This window comes from Strigops habroptila, chromosome 1 (genome assembly GCF_004027225.2).
Source record: "Strigops habroptila isolate Jane chromosome 1, bStrHab1.2.pri, whole genome shotgun sequence".
NCBI classification, from domain to species: Eukaryota; Metazoa; Chordata; class Aves; order Psittaciformes; family Psittacidae; genus Strigops; species Strigops habroptila.
Window position 1 is genome coordinate 148,633,996 of NC_044277.2, and position 19,177 is coordinate 148,653,172.

The 19,177-nt window shown below is 39.9% G+C and overlaps 1 protein-coding gene across 7 annotated transcripts in view; it reads right to left on the reverse strand.

Annotated features, from left to right (window-relative positions):
* Nucleotides 1-19,177, reverse strand: part of HECW1 (HECT, C2 and WW domain containing E3 ubiquitin protein ligase 1) — a 253,174-nt gene that overhangs the window by 80,438 nt on the left and 153,559 nt on the right. For 4 of the 7 annotated variants that reach the window (XM_030505556.1, XM_030505377.1, XM_030505642.1 and 1 more), the window contains 2 exons: nt 18,727-18,802; nt 10,934-11,103 (listed from right to left, as the gene is read on the reverse strand). In XM_030505556.1, coding sequence (XP_030361416.1) covers nt 10,934-11,103; nt 18,727-18,802 — 246 coding nt within the window. Of the gene's footprint in view, nt 1-10,933; nt 11,104-18,726; nt 18,806-19,177 lie in introns of all 7 variants that reach the window. The other 3 variants (XM_030505468.1, XM_030505814.1, XM_030505300.1) reach the window with 1 other exon arrangement.

Consider the following 19,177-nt stretch of genomic DNA (forward strand, 5'->3'; position numbering starts at 1 on the left):
TGAGGGCACCTGGAGATGCTGGCATCTCCCCAAAGGGAAAGCAAAACTCTGTTTAGGAATAATAGTGAAAAGCAAATATATTAGATAACTTGGCTTTGCTATCTCCTACACTGGCGCAATCCAGCACAGACTTGGAGCTCGGTGACACAGGTCACTATCATTTTTCCAAACAGATCTGCTGGTACTAGAATATCATGATTCAAAGAAAGCACATCTCTGCTGTGGTGTGCAGTAGAAGCAAAGCTGTAAGATTGCTGTTCACCTCATAGAAAGGTCAGTATTGAACTGGAAGACAACTTCTGTAGTAAATGAATATTGAGATGGATGAATGCACTTTCTAGCTTTCCTGCTGCCAAAAACAATCTTCACAACAGAATCATGCTCTGGGTTATCGAGGCCTGAGTTAAGCCCTAAATTGCTTACTCTATTGAATCATGATCTGATTTTCAGAAATGCTTAGTTCAAACAGCTTCAAGTGAAACCAGTGAGTGGGATATTCTGCTAATCAGGCCCTGCAAAAACACAAATAATCAGAAAAATACAATTCAAATAACAGCTAAAGTGTTATTTAATTCTTATTTTCTTCTACATCTTTGCAACAGGTTACCAAAGAAGATAAACCTAACAAAAGAGAGAACATTAATTCCCCATGTCTATTGAAAGTTGCCTTATAAAAATAAGTTGTATTACCATTATTGTTTCACCTGCTAAAAACCTCTGGTAACTGCCATTTCATGACACTTACAAGGAAACCAGAGGGAATTAACTTTTAACTGAACGAGGGTATTGTAACGTACAGCAATTTGCCACTTAATGAATTCTCCATTATTCTGCTGTTGACACCTCTACTGTAAAAAGGTCTCTGTGGGGTAGAGCATGCACACACACCGGTGAAGGCTGAACTGTTCATAAGTGGAAAGTAAAACGTAGGTTAATGATCTGCACCTTCCTATGTTATTAGCATTTTGTCTTCTTGTACAGCTCTGAAGCAAATCAGACTCCACAGGTATGTTTGCTTCCATAATATCAGGTAGAACCAAGCCTGACGGTTCTTTCCTTGCATGAGAAACACACTGACATTTTCCAGAGTAATAATCAGCACCTGAGCAGTGAGTATGGATGCACGGAGCAAGGTGTTCTGGCGTCAACCAAAGGAAATGCCATTTTTCCCTTGAACAGCTGTGCCTCTCAGATGTACAAACACCAGGATATTCCATGCGATCTGTAAAATCAAATCATGTTCTGAGCTCATCACCTGCCAACCACACCGCATGTGAGGATACATGAGACTGCCCTGGGACCAGCCTCTTGCCAATGATCACAGTTCCTAAATGGTTTTTCTGGGAGACTGTTCCGATGCATAAACCAGCAGCATTTTGGAAATGAAATTAAGCCATTAAGACCAGAAGCGCTCTGTGGTAGAGCTCAAAAGTTTTGCCATTTGAAAACAACTGCAGCTTGAGATCAAAAGTGAACTCAGTGAAATGGGTTTGGGGACAGTTTGTAAAATAGTGATAATTTTACATAATTCAGTTTTTTGTTACCTAAGCACTTGCTCCTGCTGTTCCTCTCATGTAGCGTAATCCTTAATGGGCAAGATTGTTCTAAGGCAATCCCTGACTGTGGATGCCGCAGGCTCAGGCCATCCACACTCAAAAGCCCAAAGGAATCCTTGTTTGCAGAACACACAGGCCTCTGTCCCTTTGAAAGATGGATCCAGGCAGAACACCTCAGTTTGAGAACTCCGAAACTTTTAAACATGTTTTCAAAACCACCCATCACTTTTGAAAACACCCAGGTTCTTGTGATATTTAAAGATGGGATTGGCATCTTTGGATGTGGAAGCAAACCACCACCAAATCCGAGTGTCCTCCTCGTCCTTCACCTTCTGTTTGGACAAGTGCCAGCCCCCGTACCTTAGCCATAAAACACTGGCTGCATTTACATTGTTCAAAGACTTGGCCTTTACTATCCTACCTATCTGGAAGAGAAAGGACCCTGTGTTTCATGGTCGTCTTCAATATAGTTAAAGTAACACAGTAGTAGTGTATCACTTCATGGTTGCAGAAAAAAACAAGAACAAAAAACTTTAGCTCAAATGAGCTCAAATATCTTCTTCCAATTTTTCTGGCAGTCACTCCTTGAAGCTGGATTCTCTTATGTTTTGCAGCTAGCACTGGCTACCATGCATTTTCCTTCCCAATCTAAGACAGCAATCTGTAAGCTGTGTATTTTCGCTGGGGCCACAGCTCATTTTTGGGGCTTGTTCATTGGTTTGGGGTTTTTTCCCCCATAAAAACGTAAGTTCCTTGAATCACCACCATTAGTGCAAACTCTGCAAGACTGGGCAAGAACTTCCTGGAACCTGCTGGAATCCAAAGACACTAAACTTTACAGTGAGACTAACTGTAGAAGGCTGTACTGAAGTTTACATAAATGGGCTTTTTCTTCTCAAACAACAAAGTGAACATGTCATTTCTGGCAGCTTTCATATTCTGATGTTTCAAAAGCTTTAGCCTCTCCGGTTGCCCAGAGCTCCACCAAACTTGACAATGGCTGCATGGATGTGGTTTGTGCTTTTGTCTGAGGCTTTATTTGTACTTGAATACAAAAACACTCAAAGGAAGTAATGGATTTCAACACATCTGCAAAGCCATCTACCAAAACAGCTATAGTTTCATGGCTAAAGCCCCACCCAAGGAAAAGACTTTGTCTAATGACTGATTCTGTATTTATTTGGATAACAGCAGAAAACAGGACACATGGGAAGAACAACCCACAAAAATTTTAAGTGATGGCTAGAACTTGATCCCTAAGTGAAATTCAAGTAAAATGCATTATATAAAATGGGGGGAACTCTTACAAAGTATAACTGGATCCAAAATTTATGCATGATCTACAGCAGGCAGTAGATGAACAGCTAATAAACAGTAAGTTAAATCTCTATTCTCTGATTAGCCCAAACCAGTAATTACCTACAATGATAATTACCTACAATGCTGCATTAGTCACAGTGCATTACCCTGCATATCACATCAACTACTGCTTGGTACTAAACGACTCTTAAAACTTGAGATGATACATGACACAGCACACTCCACTGAAGAGATGGCAGAATGCCTCAACAAAACTGCCAACAAATTACGATTAGGAACAACCTGTTTCTCACAGGGTGCCTGGCCCTCAGAACAGTCTCAGATGCCATCTCATCCATGTGATGTATCCCCCTGTCTGATCCTTACCAGCTAGGGATGAGAGGGCTCCTCTTTATAAGTTAGATGTAGATGAGTGGAGATCTTGGACACCCCCAGAGGGAGGAGCACCACTGAAAGGATGAGGTGGTCAACCAGCTGCCCCTGTGTCTGATCTGGAAGAATCCCAGCCTGGAAGACCCCCAGAATTAGGGGCTTTGGAAGAGAGTGCAGGGAAGCTCTGAGTGCTGAGCTCCAGAGAGAAAGACCTTTTTATTTTCTTCTACAAATGTATTATTACTGTACAAGAAATGGTTATCTGTCAGGTGGATTCCTAAAAGGAAGCTATATGCAGAAAGTCTGAACACAAGGAATGACAGAACATCCCTGATATACTGGATAAAAACAGCACGTGCCACGAGCAGTGGTAAGGAGGCCTTGTGGAGACTAATGTTTCCTGATCCTTGGAACACATTGGCCATGTCTGCAATGGAAGACCTGTGGTACAATGTGAGTGGATCTGGAGAGCAAAGCAGCTGGTGCTGGGCACCTGATTACCACATCCAGACATGTTGCAAGGGTCTTCCTATGAACCAACTCTAGGCTGGTGCCCTGGGTTGAACTCCCATTTATCATCTGAAAGGTGTCTGGTGCACTCCTGAAGCACATCTCTTGGCTTAGTTTTACTGAGAGTAATTCAGTTCACACACTTTAAGACTGCTGAGTGGTGTCTTTAGTGGGGAGAGCAGTTTGCCTTTAAATTGGTCTCTTGAATGGAATGAAAATAGTATTGTAGATGGACCCATTGAATCATTACAAACCATGATCTATAGAAGTTAGTATTTGTATTATTTTCCCAGTATCTTCTTCAATTATTTTCTTTTTAGGGTGTTCCTGCACCCCTCTGGAATTATGATGGCTAGGAAATAGACTTGATCTAGAAGCAAAGTCATTGCATCTCTCTACTTTCCCCACTTTAGCCATTTGTCAATGCCTGTCCCACTTGTCAGAGTGGCAGGAGATCCAACAATTGCTTTAATCCACACCTAATGAATTTAATACACACCTAATGAAAAGATAGGAGTAGCAGAACAGGTGACAGACTCTATTAATTCCTCACTAAGAGAAAAGCTGAATCATTATAGTACATCTCACTAGACACTGAAGAATCTGTACCAGACACGGCCTTAAAATGCTCCTGCCAAAGGAAAAGCTTTACTTGGTATTTTTCAGGCAAACAACAAGCCATAATTAATTATTTCTACTTAATTATAGAAATAAAGAGAAGGGAGGGAGAGGGAAGAGCAAGAGTGACACAGTGGAGAGAACCATATCAACATCCTAAGTCTTCTTGGGCTAGCAGTGTATCATCAGTTTTGGCTCTAGTCGGTAGCAAGTTATTAGGATTCTCCTCTCATTTACACAGATTTTACACAGCCACCTCCCACAGTTTCACTCTCACAGGGACACTAATCAGAATCAAAGCTACCTAGAACCTGCTGACACATTCATTGTCTCACACCAACTCAGTGACCTAAATGTAAATCTGATTTTACCCTACTGCTGCCGTCTTCAAGCAAGATCTGAGAACGCTGTAGTAACCACCACTGAAGGAGTTTCAGACAGGAATCTGCTTTTCAGTGTCTGTTCACTTCCAGACCCAACAATGGTTTTACAGACGCAGATGATTAATTTTCTTAATGTGAACAGATCTTGTGGGGGTTTCATGCACAACTTACATACGGCAAAGAATGAAGGCATGTGTCGTGCTGACCTGGCAGAATACATCTGTATCTACTAACAGAACCATTTCCAGGGCTTTAGAATAGTTTTCATAGAAAACCAGCTAATGATGATGATTAATTTCTGTGCTTTATTTTTACCAATATTATTTACATCCCTGAATATGGACAGATCACTGTGATCAGCTCTCAATAACACTATTAAGGAAGTTGTTGAAATGAACACAGTATGCCCATTAGCACCAATTAGACAAGTTAAGTGCAAGTCAAGTTGTTTAACAACAGTCAGTATAATAACTGCTGAAAGGTAGATAAATTAATACATTGGTGATAGGAAGAACGAGGCTCTCGATTTGGAGCTGAATAAGCAACAGAATTAAAAAGAAAATTTATTTGAGATATCCATCATGCCACAGGGATGATACAAGCAGAAGCACATTTTAAAAGGCTGTAAATTACATTTGATGGATGAAGATGGATGTGGATTTAGTCTTTCAGCTGAATATTTCATTAGTGGGCTTTTCGTTTCAAATACTTTATTGAAACAATTACACTTTTAATGCACTCACCACTCTCCATCTGCATCCCCATTCAAAAACCTTCTCTACATATTTCTTCTGCACCATACAGCAATACTCGTATGAACAACTGGATAAGATCATGGGGAATTCCAGTTTCTTAACCTTACTACAATGTTCCTCTATGACAATACAAAATGTCACAGAGTCAGAAGTGTCAAGCACGGTTGGGATAGGCCTACGCGTCCTCTGAGAGCATCATGGAATTCAGCATTGACTGCAAGGTGCCAGATCCAATGCAGCACCTTATGCATGGCACAATGTTTGTTTGTTTTTTCCCTACAGTAAAAGGGATGCACAATATGTGTTGTATTAAAGTCTGATTCAATCCTTTCTACCAAACTTCTCCAAAGTTGGATAGTGCCTTCAGCAAACTGGCTTCCTAGATTGCTCCCTCAGATTCACTAATCCCTCAGATGTCCTTTGTATTGAAAACAAGGAATAAAAAGTCTTTGCTGTCTATTTCACATATTGCACAACACTCATTATGAATTCTCTCTGATGGCTTATATAGTTTTGAAGATGTCTCTTACTCTATTAATGGCAAATTTCAGCCCTAAGACATTAGAAATTGAAAAGAACTTCTGGATAAATCAAGTGCAAACACTGCTTAAAGAGTTAGGGGTTTTCTTCATCTTTTATTAGCTCAGTATAGACTGAGCATATTTGAGCACTCTCATGAGCACTAATATACAAGGTTAGTAAGACTGATAGTCTACTAGGATAGTCTGCATCCTATGCAATTTCTGCAACCTATGCAGAAGTTGCAGTTAAAAAGCATTTCAGAAGAATAAGATATTAAACAAAAAACCTAGACAATTTTTTCACACCATAACTAATTCCTGGAGAAACTGAAGTTGTCTTGGGCTTTCACACCTCAATCATCACCAGATATTAAAATAACTGCAGCTATAAAATCACAGCTTTTCTGTGCAATCAAACTATGTTTTACACTTTACCTGGCCATGTGTGCAGAAATGTTATACAGTGAAGCTACCACACACAAGGGTCCACTCAGTCCCAATGACACCTTTGGCAAATTTATACTGAATTCAAGCTCTAGATTTCACTGCACCTATATTGGATTTATGCTCAGGTGTAAAGGCCTCCAATTTCTGCAGCTGATTCTTTTGTATTTAGTAGTAAAAGGAAGAAAAAGATATCTTAGTTAAACAATAAATGAGTAGTTCAATCAGTGTGATGTTCCTTTTCGCATTAAGACTTCCGAGGAAATCATGCAATGGTTCTGTGAGGCCATAGCAGGACTGTCAGCATCTAGTGCTCTGAATATTAGATCAAAATTAGATCAAATATAACCTACTTTAGGTTAAATTCATACCATTGATTCGAATATATTTAAGCATAATAATGGTTTAATTCCGTTCTGAAAAGACTCACCTTTGATGAAGTATCCCCTGCTTGTATCACCGTAGGTTTGTGCTACAACAGGTAGTACCCATCCTATCAGCCAACATAAGGCCTCAAGAGAAGCAGAGAGCTAGCATAAACCCCACATAACATGATCTAGTAATTTTAACACAGCATCTTTCAGTCCCAGTACTGCTGGGTGGTCCATCAAGCACCAGTCCAGCGTTCATTATCACAGAATGCCTGACTTACTTCAATCTGCATCACAACAAATCTGCATCACAACAAAAGCAGTTACAAACCAGCACTCAGCTGCCATTCTTGCAGGCAACATGCAAACCCAGTGTTTCTATCACTGACGCTGGCCTGCACTAGAGAAGCCCTCTCTCCCCAAACTAACTCCCTCGGGCATTCAAGCCCCTGACTGCTTCCTTCTTCTGCTTTTGTACTGGTAATCTGAAGAGACAGGTTATGTGGGAATTTATTCAAGTGCTGTATTTCTGAAAGGTTGTGGGTTATCTGAGGTGCAGAGAGTACAAGTTACACATGTGAAAATACTGTAATTCTGTTTATGAGATCTGACACATTAACTACTATTTGTCAAGTGCTCTTGCAACAGAGTACTGAACACCTCTGCTTATACACATCAATTAATTCACCAGTGAAACGCAGCTATCTTCAGAGCGATAAGCAGCACTATTTTTGTGCATCAGCTATAATTTAACAGGATTTGCAAAGACTGAGGCAAGGAAACACACAGTGAAACTGCAGGGAGTTGAGATCGGTTTTATCCTAGTACTGGGCTCCCACTTTAATGCAATCGACTCTTCCAGAGCTAGAATTATTTGAGTAGAAATTCAATGCATCATTTAACAGATGACACTTCCTAACTGCTTTAACTATGCTGGATGGTTGTGACAGCCTATTTTATAGTCATCTCGCTGGTCATTCCTTGAAACTCTCAATCCACTCACTAGTAAATGAACAGAAACTGAAGAAGCAGTTAGAGCGAAGTGTCACAGTTAATGTCTAATGAAAGTCCAGAGGCCTGAAGTACTTTATCTGCAAAACCATATAGAGAATTTCCTAACCAGCTGGAGGTATGTGAACTACTTTTTAAACCACTTTGCTTGGTTGCTTATGGTCCCCAGTGATCTCTATTGCTTGCCTGAACTATCTGTCACTTTATTGCTTGCTGACAAATTAATCTTCTTAAAAAGAGCTTCTTCCACAGAATGTGACAGCAGACACATTGTCTCAATATGAATCAAAATGGGATAGTGTCATTATTTTTTTAATATCAATGTTAGAAGAGATGATCAACATTCACCCTTCTCAATTCTACTAGATGGACAGAAGATTTGGGAAGTGGGCACTTCCTTTGCATTTTAACTCAAATCAGCATGACAGAACAACTCGCCCAGTATGCTCTTGATACTGTTTGGACTGCCAGCACAATGTCTGCTTAACCTAAGGGTTTACAGTCTAGCTATGCAGTGCCATGTGCTTTCCAGGAACTCACTCACTCCATTTAACAGTACATAAGTTGCTGATGTCACATGTTACTTCTCAAATCAGTGAGAAATTTCCATTTCTTTATGTTCTCTTGTACAAAAGTATTGCAAAACAGAGCAATGGAAGAATAGCTTTAAGTCAGGATAACTTCTGCTGAATGGTATTTGAGAGGCCTGTGAAATCATGATCATCAACATTACATGAGGCAGATGAAAAACTGCCTGAGGTATCATGGTTATTTCAATAGTTTTATTTCCCTATTCCAGATTCTTTTTTCAAGTTTAGCAGCCAAAATAGATTAAGAATGTAATTCAATTGAGAAACAAACAAAAACCCCAACCAAAACCACCCCCCCCCCCCCAAAAAACCCCAACATCCCTCCCCGCCTTCTATTTACATGCAGTGACAGAGAACCTTAGGAAAGAATCACCCTTCTGAAATAATATATTGCCTAAAATACTTCTTGAGGAAAACAACTAGTAACTGATCCACTTAATGGAACAGCAATGATTCCTCAGTATTTTTCACTTCATATATTCACTTCCATCAGTGAAAAGGGTGGACAGAAGAAAAGCTACCACTATGATTCAGCAACAGCTTGCAGTCTTCCTTCTCCCCTTGTCCCACAAAGGGACAAAGTTGAACAAAATCAGACCTAAGGTGTTCTGTGCAGTAGAAACCAGGGTGGGTTTTCAGCAACAAAGACTTCAGAGTAGCTGATGTGCATAGACTGCAACACAAATGCATGCAGTTAAACATCTCAATATTAACTGAAGAGAATGCAGAAGGGAACATGTTGGCTCTGTTAGACTCCTTAGCCACTAAGAGGCTGACAAGAGAAAGGGAGAAGCAGCGTGCTTGCGTGCAACCAGGAAAACCAGGGGGGTAAAGAGAGAAGCTGGAAGCCAGCTGTGCTCTTCTGCTTTGCAATGTCCATAATTAGGCCATTTCATTGTTTCTCCTTTTCTTGCTGCTGAGCTCTACTGGAAAAGAAATGTCAGCCCACGAACTCAGCCATCTCACATGGCCTGAGGAGAAGACACCCTTGACATTTTATCAGGGCCATATTCTTACTCTTTGGTTATTTTATCTTCCAGCAGTGCAAAAGGACCTTGAAATGAGTACAAATTATACTGGCTGGTGGTTGTCTTTGTTGAGAGAAGACTTCTGACTCCATTGTGCGGTTCTAAAACCCCTGTTTTCAGCCTCCATCACTCTTTGGATAAGGAGAGCCTGTGTGCCACCTCAGCAGTTAACTCTGGCTGATACAGAATGGTGGGTTCACATTCATAGCCTGTCCCCTCCTCTGTGTGTCAACTCCTGGCATCCACACTTGCTTCCAGTTCCTGCAATCACCCATACTGAGCATGACACACACATACAGCCCATTTTCCCCTCCATGCCTAGCCGCCTCTAGGCCTGTCTTACGCACTTCACTGAAAGATCTCTGCCAACTCCCTGATCTTCCATGTCAGTTCCAGCTCCTCAGCTTGGCCTGGGATTCCTCAGCCAGATACTTCTGATGCTTGGAGCCACAGAGTAGTTACAGCTTGGTGGATGCCTCACGACAGGGCCTTCCGCTTAATTAAGTCCTGTTAGAAGGCGTTTTTCTCAGACTTTCAAAGTTCTACCCCCCACCATATAAACTCCCCCGTGGGCTCACCTGTCACCTAACATGATGAGGTACCTAGCTTCTTGAACATCCTCCTCCAGGTAGAGAATTCAGTGACATTTCTGCTGTCTTTTTTTCCTCCCACTCACAGTGCCATGCCTATACAGCTTGACCTAATTATCCCTAAACCACTTTACAATTTGCATTTTAATTTGAATAATTCTCTTTAGTCTATTTATTTACTTTTTACTCTTTCCTGCAGTGAAGATGTTGGTCTGACAGAGAACGCCAGTAAATCACACCCATTATGTCAGGCTCCTTTAATTCCAAAGTGATTCCTTATCCTTTGCTGCCTGTTGCCATTTTGTGTGTAATTTAAAAACAGCAGGCAGCAATTGAACTCTCAGATCTCATTAATACCTCCTAAGCCCTTCCAACAAGAAGCAGCAAACTAGAGAGTATTTCTTCAAGGTGATGGGCAAATGTGCCAAAGGTGCCTTTAATTTATATTGCCACTGACACTTTTCAATCACATAGATTCTTTTTATTTGCTTGCTATACTTGTTCTGCTTTACATACTGTCTTCTCTCTGTGTAAGAACACCATGCCAATCTAGCAGCAGCCTTTCGTGCTATCCGAGTGTATTTTTCAATTCTGCTTTATGCCTGCCTTCAATAATTAACAACTTCATAAATTACAGCCATAAAGGACAACCTATAACTGAAAGGTTTAACGTATCAATCATCTTTGTAGCTAAGTAAGCCTTTTGCGTTAAGACAAGAAGTCATGAAATACATCAAGCACAGTTGGGTCAACAACTATTTAGCCAAGAAAGGAATTAAAATAAACCCTAAAGAAAGCTAGAGGGATACTGCTAGGGTCATTTCTTGTTGTAAGAAGAATCAGCTCAACCTTCAAACTGCTTACCTCTCCTTGCCAGACTGGGTTAACAGTATTACACATGATCTTAGATCTCTTCTCCTGCCCATGGTGAGGAAGCGCTGGGAAGATGCTATGTTTTCCTGGCTGGATGGAAATCTTCAGATAAGGGTCTGGATTGAAGAACATTCCTTTCTTCAGACCAAAAGCCTGGAAATCTGAAAGAAAGTAAACAACCTGATTATTTTTCACATTCCAGGTAGCCCTCTGGGATGGGAGAAAAAGCATATGGAAACTGGTAAGGAATTCCAGTAATATGGCAGGAATATGAAAAACCTCACTGTTTCTTGTGAGGTAACATAAAGCCAAACCACGATGGCCTTCTGATTTAGGATTTCCAAATGATTATAGAATGAAATTGCAAGTTTTACAACCTGATTTTGCAGCATGAGCTGGCTTCTAAATCAGGATTTATGCCACTTATATTAAGTGATCTGCTGATTTTGCTAAGGAGCTAAGCACTTGCTCAGCCTGACTTGAGTGGCAGGACTCCTCTAAAAAAGAGATCCATTCATTTAATCACACAGATGTGGCATTCGGTACTCAAGATGTCACTTGTCCTAGGTATCTATTTTATCTTTCTATGAATCTTAGCTTTTGGACCACTTTTTTTCTACATGAGAAGTAATCTTACATTTTTCCCACTTTAAAGCATTTCCTTCCCTGCATGGGTTAACTTTACCGGTAGTAACTTAGGAAAACTCTTGTATGTAATGTTCAGATTCTAAGCAGGGCTTTCTAGCTGCAGAACTCCCAAGGAACAGAAGTTGTGGAGACAAAAAATCCCCAGGCACTGATTTCAGAATTTACTCATAGTGTTCTGAAGACAGACATAAAGTCCATTACGATCTGTCCCTGGGAAGCCAATGAAACACAAACCAATCTACTGGTACATCATTAATTTTGGCACAACAGCTAGAAACAAAAGCCTCTGACCTTCTCTTTTTCCAGATGCATTTTCCTTGGAAAATATAAGCACTTATTCCTATTAGCGAGTTCAGTTTATTTTCCATCACTTTCTGCATGGAGATTCTTCTCCTCTGTTTAAAGCTTTATTTCACATAGGGCTATACGCACTGAACTACATTCTCTTGCTTTACTGAAGAGATACAGAGTGTAAGATAGTTTCCAAAACTGCCTAGATATATTACATAAACATTCAATTTAAACACATATTTTTTTCTTTTAGGCAGGTCTTGAAAGCATTAATTTTCACAGTTTTTAATTGTCTTCTGATTCAAACCCCAATTATTCTGGCAGATTGTGGGAGGCCATGTAAAACCCTCCAGGCAGATATTCTGGATGAATCTAAAAATCATACACATTCCACACCAACATCAGTATTTTTTTTTTCCCAGAAAACAGCTGCATCAAGAAAAGGGATAAGGTTCACCCAGTTGTATTTTGCTTCCTTAACATATGATAATAGCCAACACAACAAAACGGTTCAGTTTTGTTCTGGCTGGTTTTAATCATCTATTGCAGCACAGAATTCATGTTGCGCATATTCAAAAGCTGTTGGACAGATGGTCCTGAACCAGATTGCATTTTAAGAATCTCATTGTTGTGACATTCTCTAACAATTAACAAAAAATAGAGGATATCACTACTAATAGCCTACTTCAAAGTACTTTGCTGACAGTATGTACTGCCACGGTCCTAGAAACACTCTTCCATTAAGAAAATTATCTGGTTCCAACTGATAACGCTGATTTTTTTTCTCTGAGTGTATAATCTCTGTGTAACCAGCATGTATCTCATCTATCAGCCCTGCTGAAATCCTATATGGCAAACTCTTTTGCTTTGGAAGTTATACTGTTAGAAATGAATTCCAGAAATAGAAACTAAAAATTGCAAAGGCAGTATGAATGACAAGACCCAGCAGTGTAATAGTGTCAGGCTGCTAACATATGAGAGCAGAGAAAGACCTCTGGGATCTTATTTTCTTTCTCTCTGATGTTTCCTCAAATGAATCTGAAACTGAAATATTTATTGCCAGATATGTTTCTGATTTCTCTTTTTTCCCTTCAAAGAACGACCGCACTATCTTTGGGTACCACTGTGCAAAGAAATGGGCTATTGAGACAGAAAAAAATACCTAGCACTCAATTATGTACACTTATATATTATGTATCATAAAGAACATACATATTATGATGACCTACCAGCCTCTTTCCAGTTATGGGAATTAAGGACAGCCATGAAAGTGAAGATACTCCTATCCTTACTTAGTAGTCTAATTCTTGTATTTGGATGAGAAAAAAATAAATTAGCTAAGCACACAACAGGAAATTTTGTGTCATTTTCTTGCTTTAGTTGCATAATACAACAGATTTTGTACAACTGGCAGTTAGAAACTTCCATTTTTAATGTCTAAAGCACACATAGGGATAGCAGAAAGGGCTTTCTCAAGGAAAAATATCCCAGTTGTACTTACATATCTCACTACAAATTCTCAGCACCATGGAAAACAGAGCACCAAGAACCACAAAAGCTCTGAATGAAGCTAGATGGGCATCTGCAGATACCCCGAAGTCATCCATTTAATGTGAAGTGGAACCTATAGATGCTGTAGCCTGTAACCAAAGGCTCGGGTACTCTCTTACCACTGCTGTGTAACATCCCAACAGAAGAATCCCAGCTATTTTACTTCCCCAAACAAAAATATTTCTCTCTTAGCTGTACCACCTTCAGTAAAAGGCTCTGAAGATACTAAATACTTAAGTAATGGTTTGAGATTAGCTGAATTTAAATCTTTGCTGAAACCAACGAATTCAGAACGTGCCTTGCTGTACACTGTAGTTTTACAGAGTAGTTCTTGGAGGCATAAGAGGAAAGGTTACCAATATAACTCATTTATGCTTTGCAAAGGTGTATTTTCATCCAATCTCTTTAAAAAGTTATTAATATACCATATGTCAGCTTGCCACTTACTCATAAATCACACTTTAGCATGAAAGAGGTTATATACACCTAACAGTTCTATAACATCAGGCCATCTCTCATGGAAAACAACAGAAGGAAGGAATTTAGGCAGAGACACAGCAACCACAGACTCTTTCACTGCTGTAGCCTTTCAGTAATTGTAAGCACATGCATGCTGATCCAGCTAGGCACACTTCAGTGTAGAAAAATGGCTTATCCTAACCTCTACATGCTGATGCCCCCAAGTGAATTATGAATTTGCTCCAATTTCAGGGTTTCCCTTCCTTATATGCTGATCTCAGGGTGTCTTGATGAGACCTAAGGAACCGTTGTTCTAGATCACTTGGATGCACGTAGCCTCTATCTCCAAGGTGAGCCATAGACTTCCCCGTCTGCCTTGTAAAGGATCATTCTGCAAACCCATTTTCCATGCAGCATCACAGACTTCAAGGCACTGATGACTGGACAGTGATGGAGACTATTTTTGTGGCAATCTGGAAACTAGCGTATATTTATTGGCAAAACATGCAACCAGGTGGGAATATCAACTACAGCAGACACAGCTAGAACACATCTGTGTTTTACCATGTTTGATTTAGCCTCAATATAAGTGACTAAGCTTTCAAAGTGTCTGGGGAGAGGTATGATTTGGGTTTGCGAGTCACATTTGATCATGCTCAGCAAGAAGATTCTCTCTGAAGGTAATGATCAGCAAATCTATTGTAAAGATGGTATTTCGGTTCCCTACAGACACAGTGTGGTACTGGTCCAGATCTATGCCCATACAGGAGCATGACAGCAGAGGATGGAAAATCAGAGCAGGAACTAGAGACTGGAGCAGTCTGTTCTCTAAATTAAATACATTTAGTCTGGTTATCAATCTGCCAGTAGTAAGCTAAAGAAGTCAGAACCTGTTCTCCACAAGGAATAAGAACCTTTTGCCAACAGCTGTGGAGGAACTTCCCTACACAGGCTATTTTGTGCAGTTTATAAATGTGCCTCAGGAAGACTGGGTCCACCTCATCTCTTGATGGTGCATGTACTTAAGATTACCGAAATCCGCAGCAGTGAAAGAGTCTGTGGTTGCTGTGTTTCCATCTGAATTCCTCCTGTTGTTTTTCATAAGAGATAGCCTGACGTTGTTAAACTGTTAGATGTATATAACCTCTTCTCAACAGCTAACGTGAACGGCTTAACACGGGGAGGGGGAGGTTTTATCACTGCAAGCGATTAACCACCGGAGCAAAGTACCATCTCTTGGTATCCTCAGATCCAGACTTCATGTCTCTGTGAGATATGTGTGAACCAAACTCACACAAAGCTCCACACCATGGAGCAAGGTGGCCTGTGTTATATAGGATAATGGAGCAGTTGAATTCAAAGCCTTCTGAGGCTTTTAAAACTGTTAATCTAGAGCACTGCAGTACTCTGTAGGTGCACCGGAGATGGCGCGAAGTCACCTCACCTTTGCGCAAGCTCTGATGGTAAGAAGTCGAGTGATTAGAAACTCCAGTTTGTAAGGAATACACCTGGGCAAGTTAGCTTGAGTGGGGAAGGCAGAAGAAGAGGCAGGTTTATAGCAACATTAAACAAGATTTAGTGACTAGAATTCCTGTGACAGTCACCAGGATTGCAAAAAATGGTTTGAAGATAAAGTGTATTATATACCTGCATTCTGATCAAGCATTTCTTGGTAACTACTATTGTCAAAGTGGCCCTTAACAGACCTAATGCCATCTTCAGTTGTGATTCATACTCTGACTTCTATAAATTGACAACTGATGTTACCTGAATGCCTGGTCTGAAAGCCACACAAAAATAACTAACATTTCTCAGAGAGGTGTGATGAGGATAAATGCCTGAATGCTTGCGAAGTATTCAGATCTTCTGGCCATTTGTTGCACAAGAACACATGTAAAGAAAGAGTATGCAAACACATGAGATAGGTGAAATATTAAAGCTTGAAAAAAGTTATCTGATGCAACATATAGCTAGCAGGCATATCATGCAAACCTCATGACAACACTTTCTAAATATACCAGTCAACAGAACAGTTTCAAGGGCTTTCAGAGAATGCGTTACACTGCTGCTAAACCATGAGCCTTCAGTGAGGTGGCTGGTACATCTTGGGAAGCTTAGCACATTTCTTCTTTCTGTGCTTCATGTATGAGAGCTCTGACACTTTCAGCTGCCTTATCAGAAGTGTGACATTCACTGGTAACAGCAGAGAACTCATGTTGGAAAGTAAATGCTAAGTGATTGCATAGCTTTCCTTAAAGACAGTATTTTTTCTAGCTAGATCAGGCTTATGAGATTTCTCTCGGTATTTTAAATCACCAAAGCTATAATAATACAGTCATCATACAAACAAATAAAAGGCTAATCACAGGAAGTTATCTTGAGAACTTACTAATCTGAACTAACCTTTCACAGGATCAATTTCCAGTCTTCAAAGAAGCAAACACTTAGAAAACAAACCTACTGATTTAAAGCAAACTCTCAGCTATTTCTATTCTCAAGAAGTTAGCCATCTCCTTTTGCCTTGAAGCATCAGTTTATACTTTTGTCTTTGCTTGACATTTTTATCTTTTCTCAGGCAAAACTTCCCCTGAAAACAGTTAGATTTTTCCAACCAAATACTCAATAAAGCTACAGAAAGAATAAAGCACTTTGTTACCAAAGAAACCGTTTCTGCACAGTTCATGTTACCACAGAGCCTCACTGGAGTGCCTGGGCAGTACAGCAAGCCATACAAGTCTGCTGAAACAGACTGATGTTGTTCAGCATTTCTTGGGATTTGGCTTACTTTGAGATTTTTCTCTCCCATTCTAGTAACTTATTCTTTTTAAAACTGCTCTGGTAGAAGGCATAGCTCTTCTCACATTATTAGGATGACAAACTGTTTAGGGCACAACGGCTTTGTGGTAGTGCACCCCCTAATGCGATGGTCTCCGGTCAGACTAATGGGCTTACATTTTTTTTTTTCCCTCTTAACTGCAATTAAATCAACCATAATTTGGAAACTTAACTTCTAAGTAATGACACTGAAGGCAACAGTAAACCAAAATATAGATATTGAAAAGGAGAAGTCTATATGAGCTCAAAGGACTCATGACAATATAGAGGTTATTGCTGTGATAGTAGTGCAAGCAGAAAGGAATCTCAGATCCTTCTGGTGCCTCTGGAAGGCCTGCCTTGATTTACATTTTATTAGCTAGCATAACAGAAACAGGAATAGCAATAATTTTACTTTGAGAGAGACAACAACTTTTGTTTTGCTGTTGTATTGATTAAGTAAGAAGGTAATAAATAAATCCTTGTGATGTGTTAATCTGTTCATTTCACAAAGACTGAAATTGAGTCATCTTGGTAGCAAAGATTGTTGATAAAACAACTGTGAGCTCAAGGCCTTCATATACCTGGCTGTGATGATGCTGTTAGTATGGATGTGACATAAATGTAAATGAATTGTTACTGAACCATTAGAATAAGATATCCCAAATGTAGTACAAGATATAGCCTTTGTATACTTTGAATTAAGCTGTAAATTAGATAGTTTAGTTAACAAAAGGGCACACTGAGACAACATTATTTAGCAGTCTCACAGATTACTACTCTTGATATCTCTCGGTCTACTAGGCCAAAGAACCTGAAAGAATGAAAACATGTTACTAATTCTGAGCAACATTTTCTGTGTAAGATTATTTTAGAACATTAAAAAATTAACTCCTTTATGTCTGTTGAGCTAAACCCGTGGTTTTATCAAATTGATATGGCTGGGGGGATGCCCAGTGTCCAACCTGGAAAAAATAAGTGTTAAAAGAGCCCCATCTAACGTCAGTCTAACCTGCCATAGAGGGTAAATAACCTCTCAAGAACCACACTGGACACCTAATTTGGTAAAGCACTGACTTGCACCCTTAATATTAAAGAGATAAGGAAGACTTTAACACAACTTGGAGGGAAGCTTGGAATAAATCACATGGCCGAACCAATCTTGTAATGCAATGCTGGTCGAGTGTAGGACTTTATACAGAAACGCCTAAGTCTGTAAAACCTCTGAATGAGGATAAATCCTTTTTTGTCTGTACTACTTCCTTGAAGAATTTCCAAGTCATGTTCAGCATATTTCTCTTTGTCTTCCAGGAGCTAAACCCCAGGGTAACCAAGTAGCAAGCATAAAACTCCAAAATGAGAACCTTGTTCACAACTACTCTCTTTTGACAGACTGATTTTTTTCTACACAAGTGATTTACGGACTGTTTTTACCAAAGCCAGATCAAATGATCCGTAGCTGCTTCATGGACCCATATTAAGCCCTTAAAACCTGCAGTGATATGCCAAGTCCTGAAGCATTCTGCAGAAAATTTAGAGGAGAGAAGTGTTCTGGCTCAAGTAGTCTGAGAGCCCCTGCTGAACAATAAAGACAAGCTCGTGCACCATGGCACATGGATCTGCCCCAGGTCCAGACCAAGATGGTGGAACGTGCTCTCCAAGAAACAGAGGACTACCACAAACCACATTTTGCTCTGTAAGTAAAGCAGATGCCTTTGATCTTGCTTTCCCTACGTGTATGGCACTGCATTCAATTGTAAAAAGGAAAACCTAATGTGGCCCCAAAACTCTACTTGAACAAGACACTTCAGCACATAACTCTCGTTGAAGGAAGACAGTGTGTCAACAATCATAATTCTCTCTCTCAGCCTCCCTTCTAGAGCAACAGGGAGAAACCCATGCACAAATATATACATACATACATGTATAGATACACATAGATACACATGTACTTGAAAGGTTTTAGTAACTTCAGTTTCCCACTCTCTGGGCTTAGAACTTGCACTTCCGCAGTGACTTACCTGACAATGAGAAACTTATCAGTCTCCGACTTCCTTGTCCCTGGATTGAATCTTCATTGGTGATGCTTTTAAAAATCTGCTGGAAGAAAAAGCGTGGTGAGAGTGTGTAGTCTCCAGTAACTCTTGAACAGACTTCTCTTGAACAGAACAAATGGCTTAGTAACTGTCTTCTTTAATGATTCTTAGTTTTACAGCTAAGAATCAATTAGATGACCACTAATCAAATTGATGTTTTTATCCAGGTAATAATTTAAGTGGCCTAAGTTATCCCTTCCTGAAGGCTTTTCCTTAGGAACATAGAATGATACAAAAATACTACTGTCACATTAATATAGCAGTTTCTCACCCAAAAAGCACTGGTTATTAAACAGGAGATAAAAGCAATGCATAAGGATGCAGCTATGGCTCTCACATCTAGAAACAACTTCAGACTTTATAACACCTTATTACT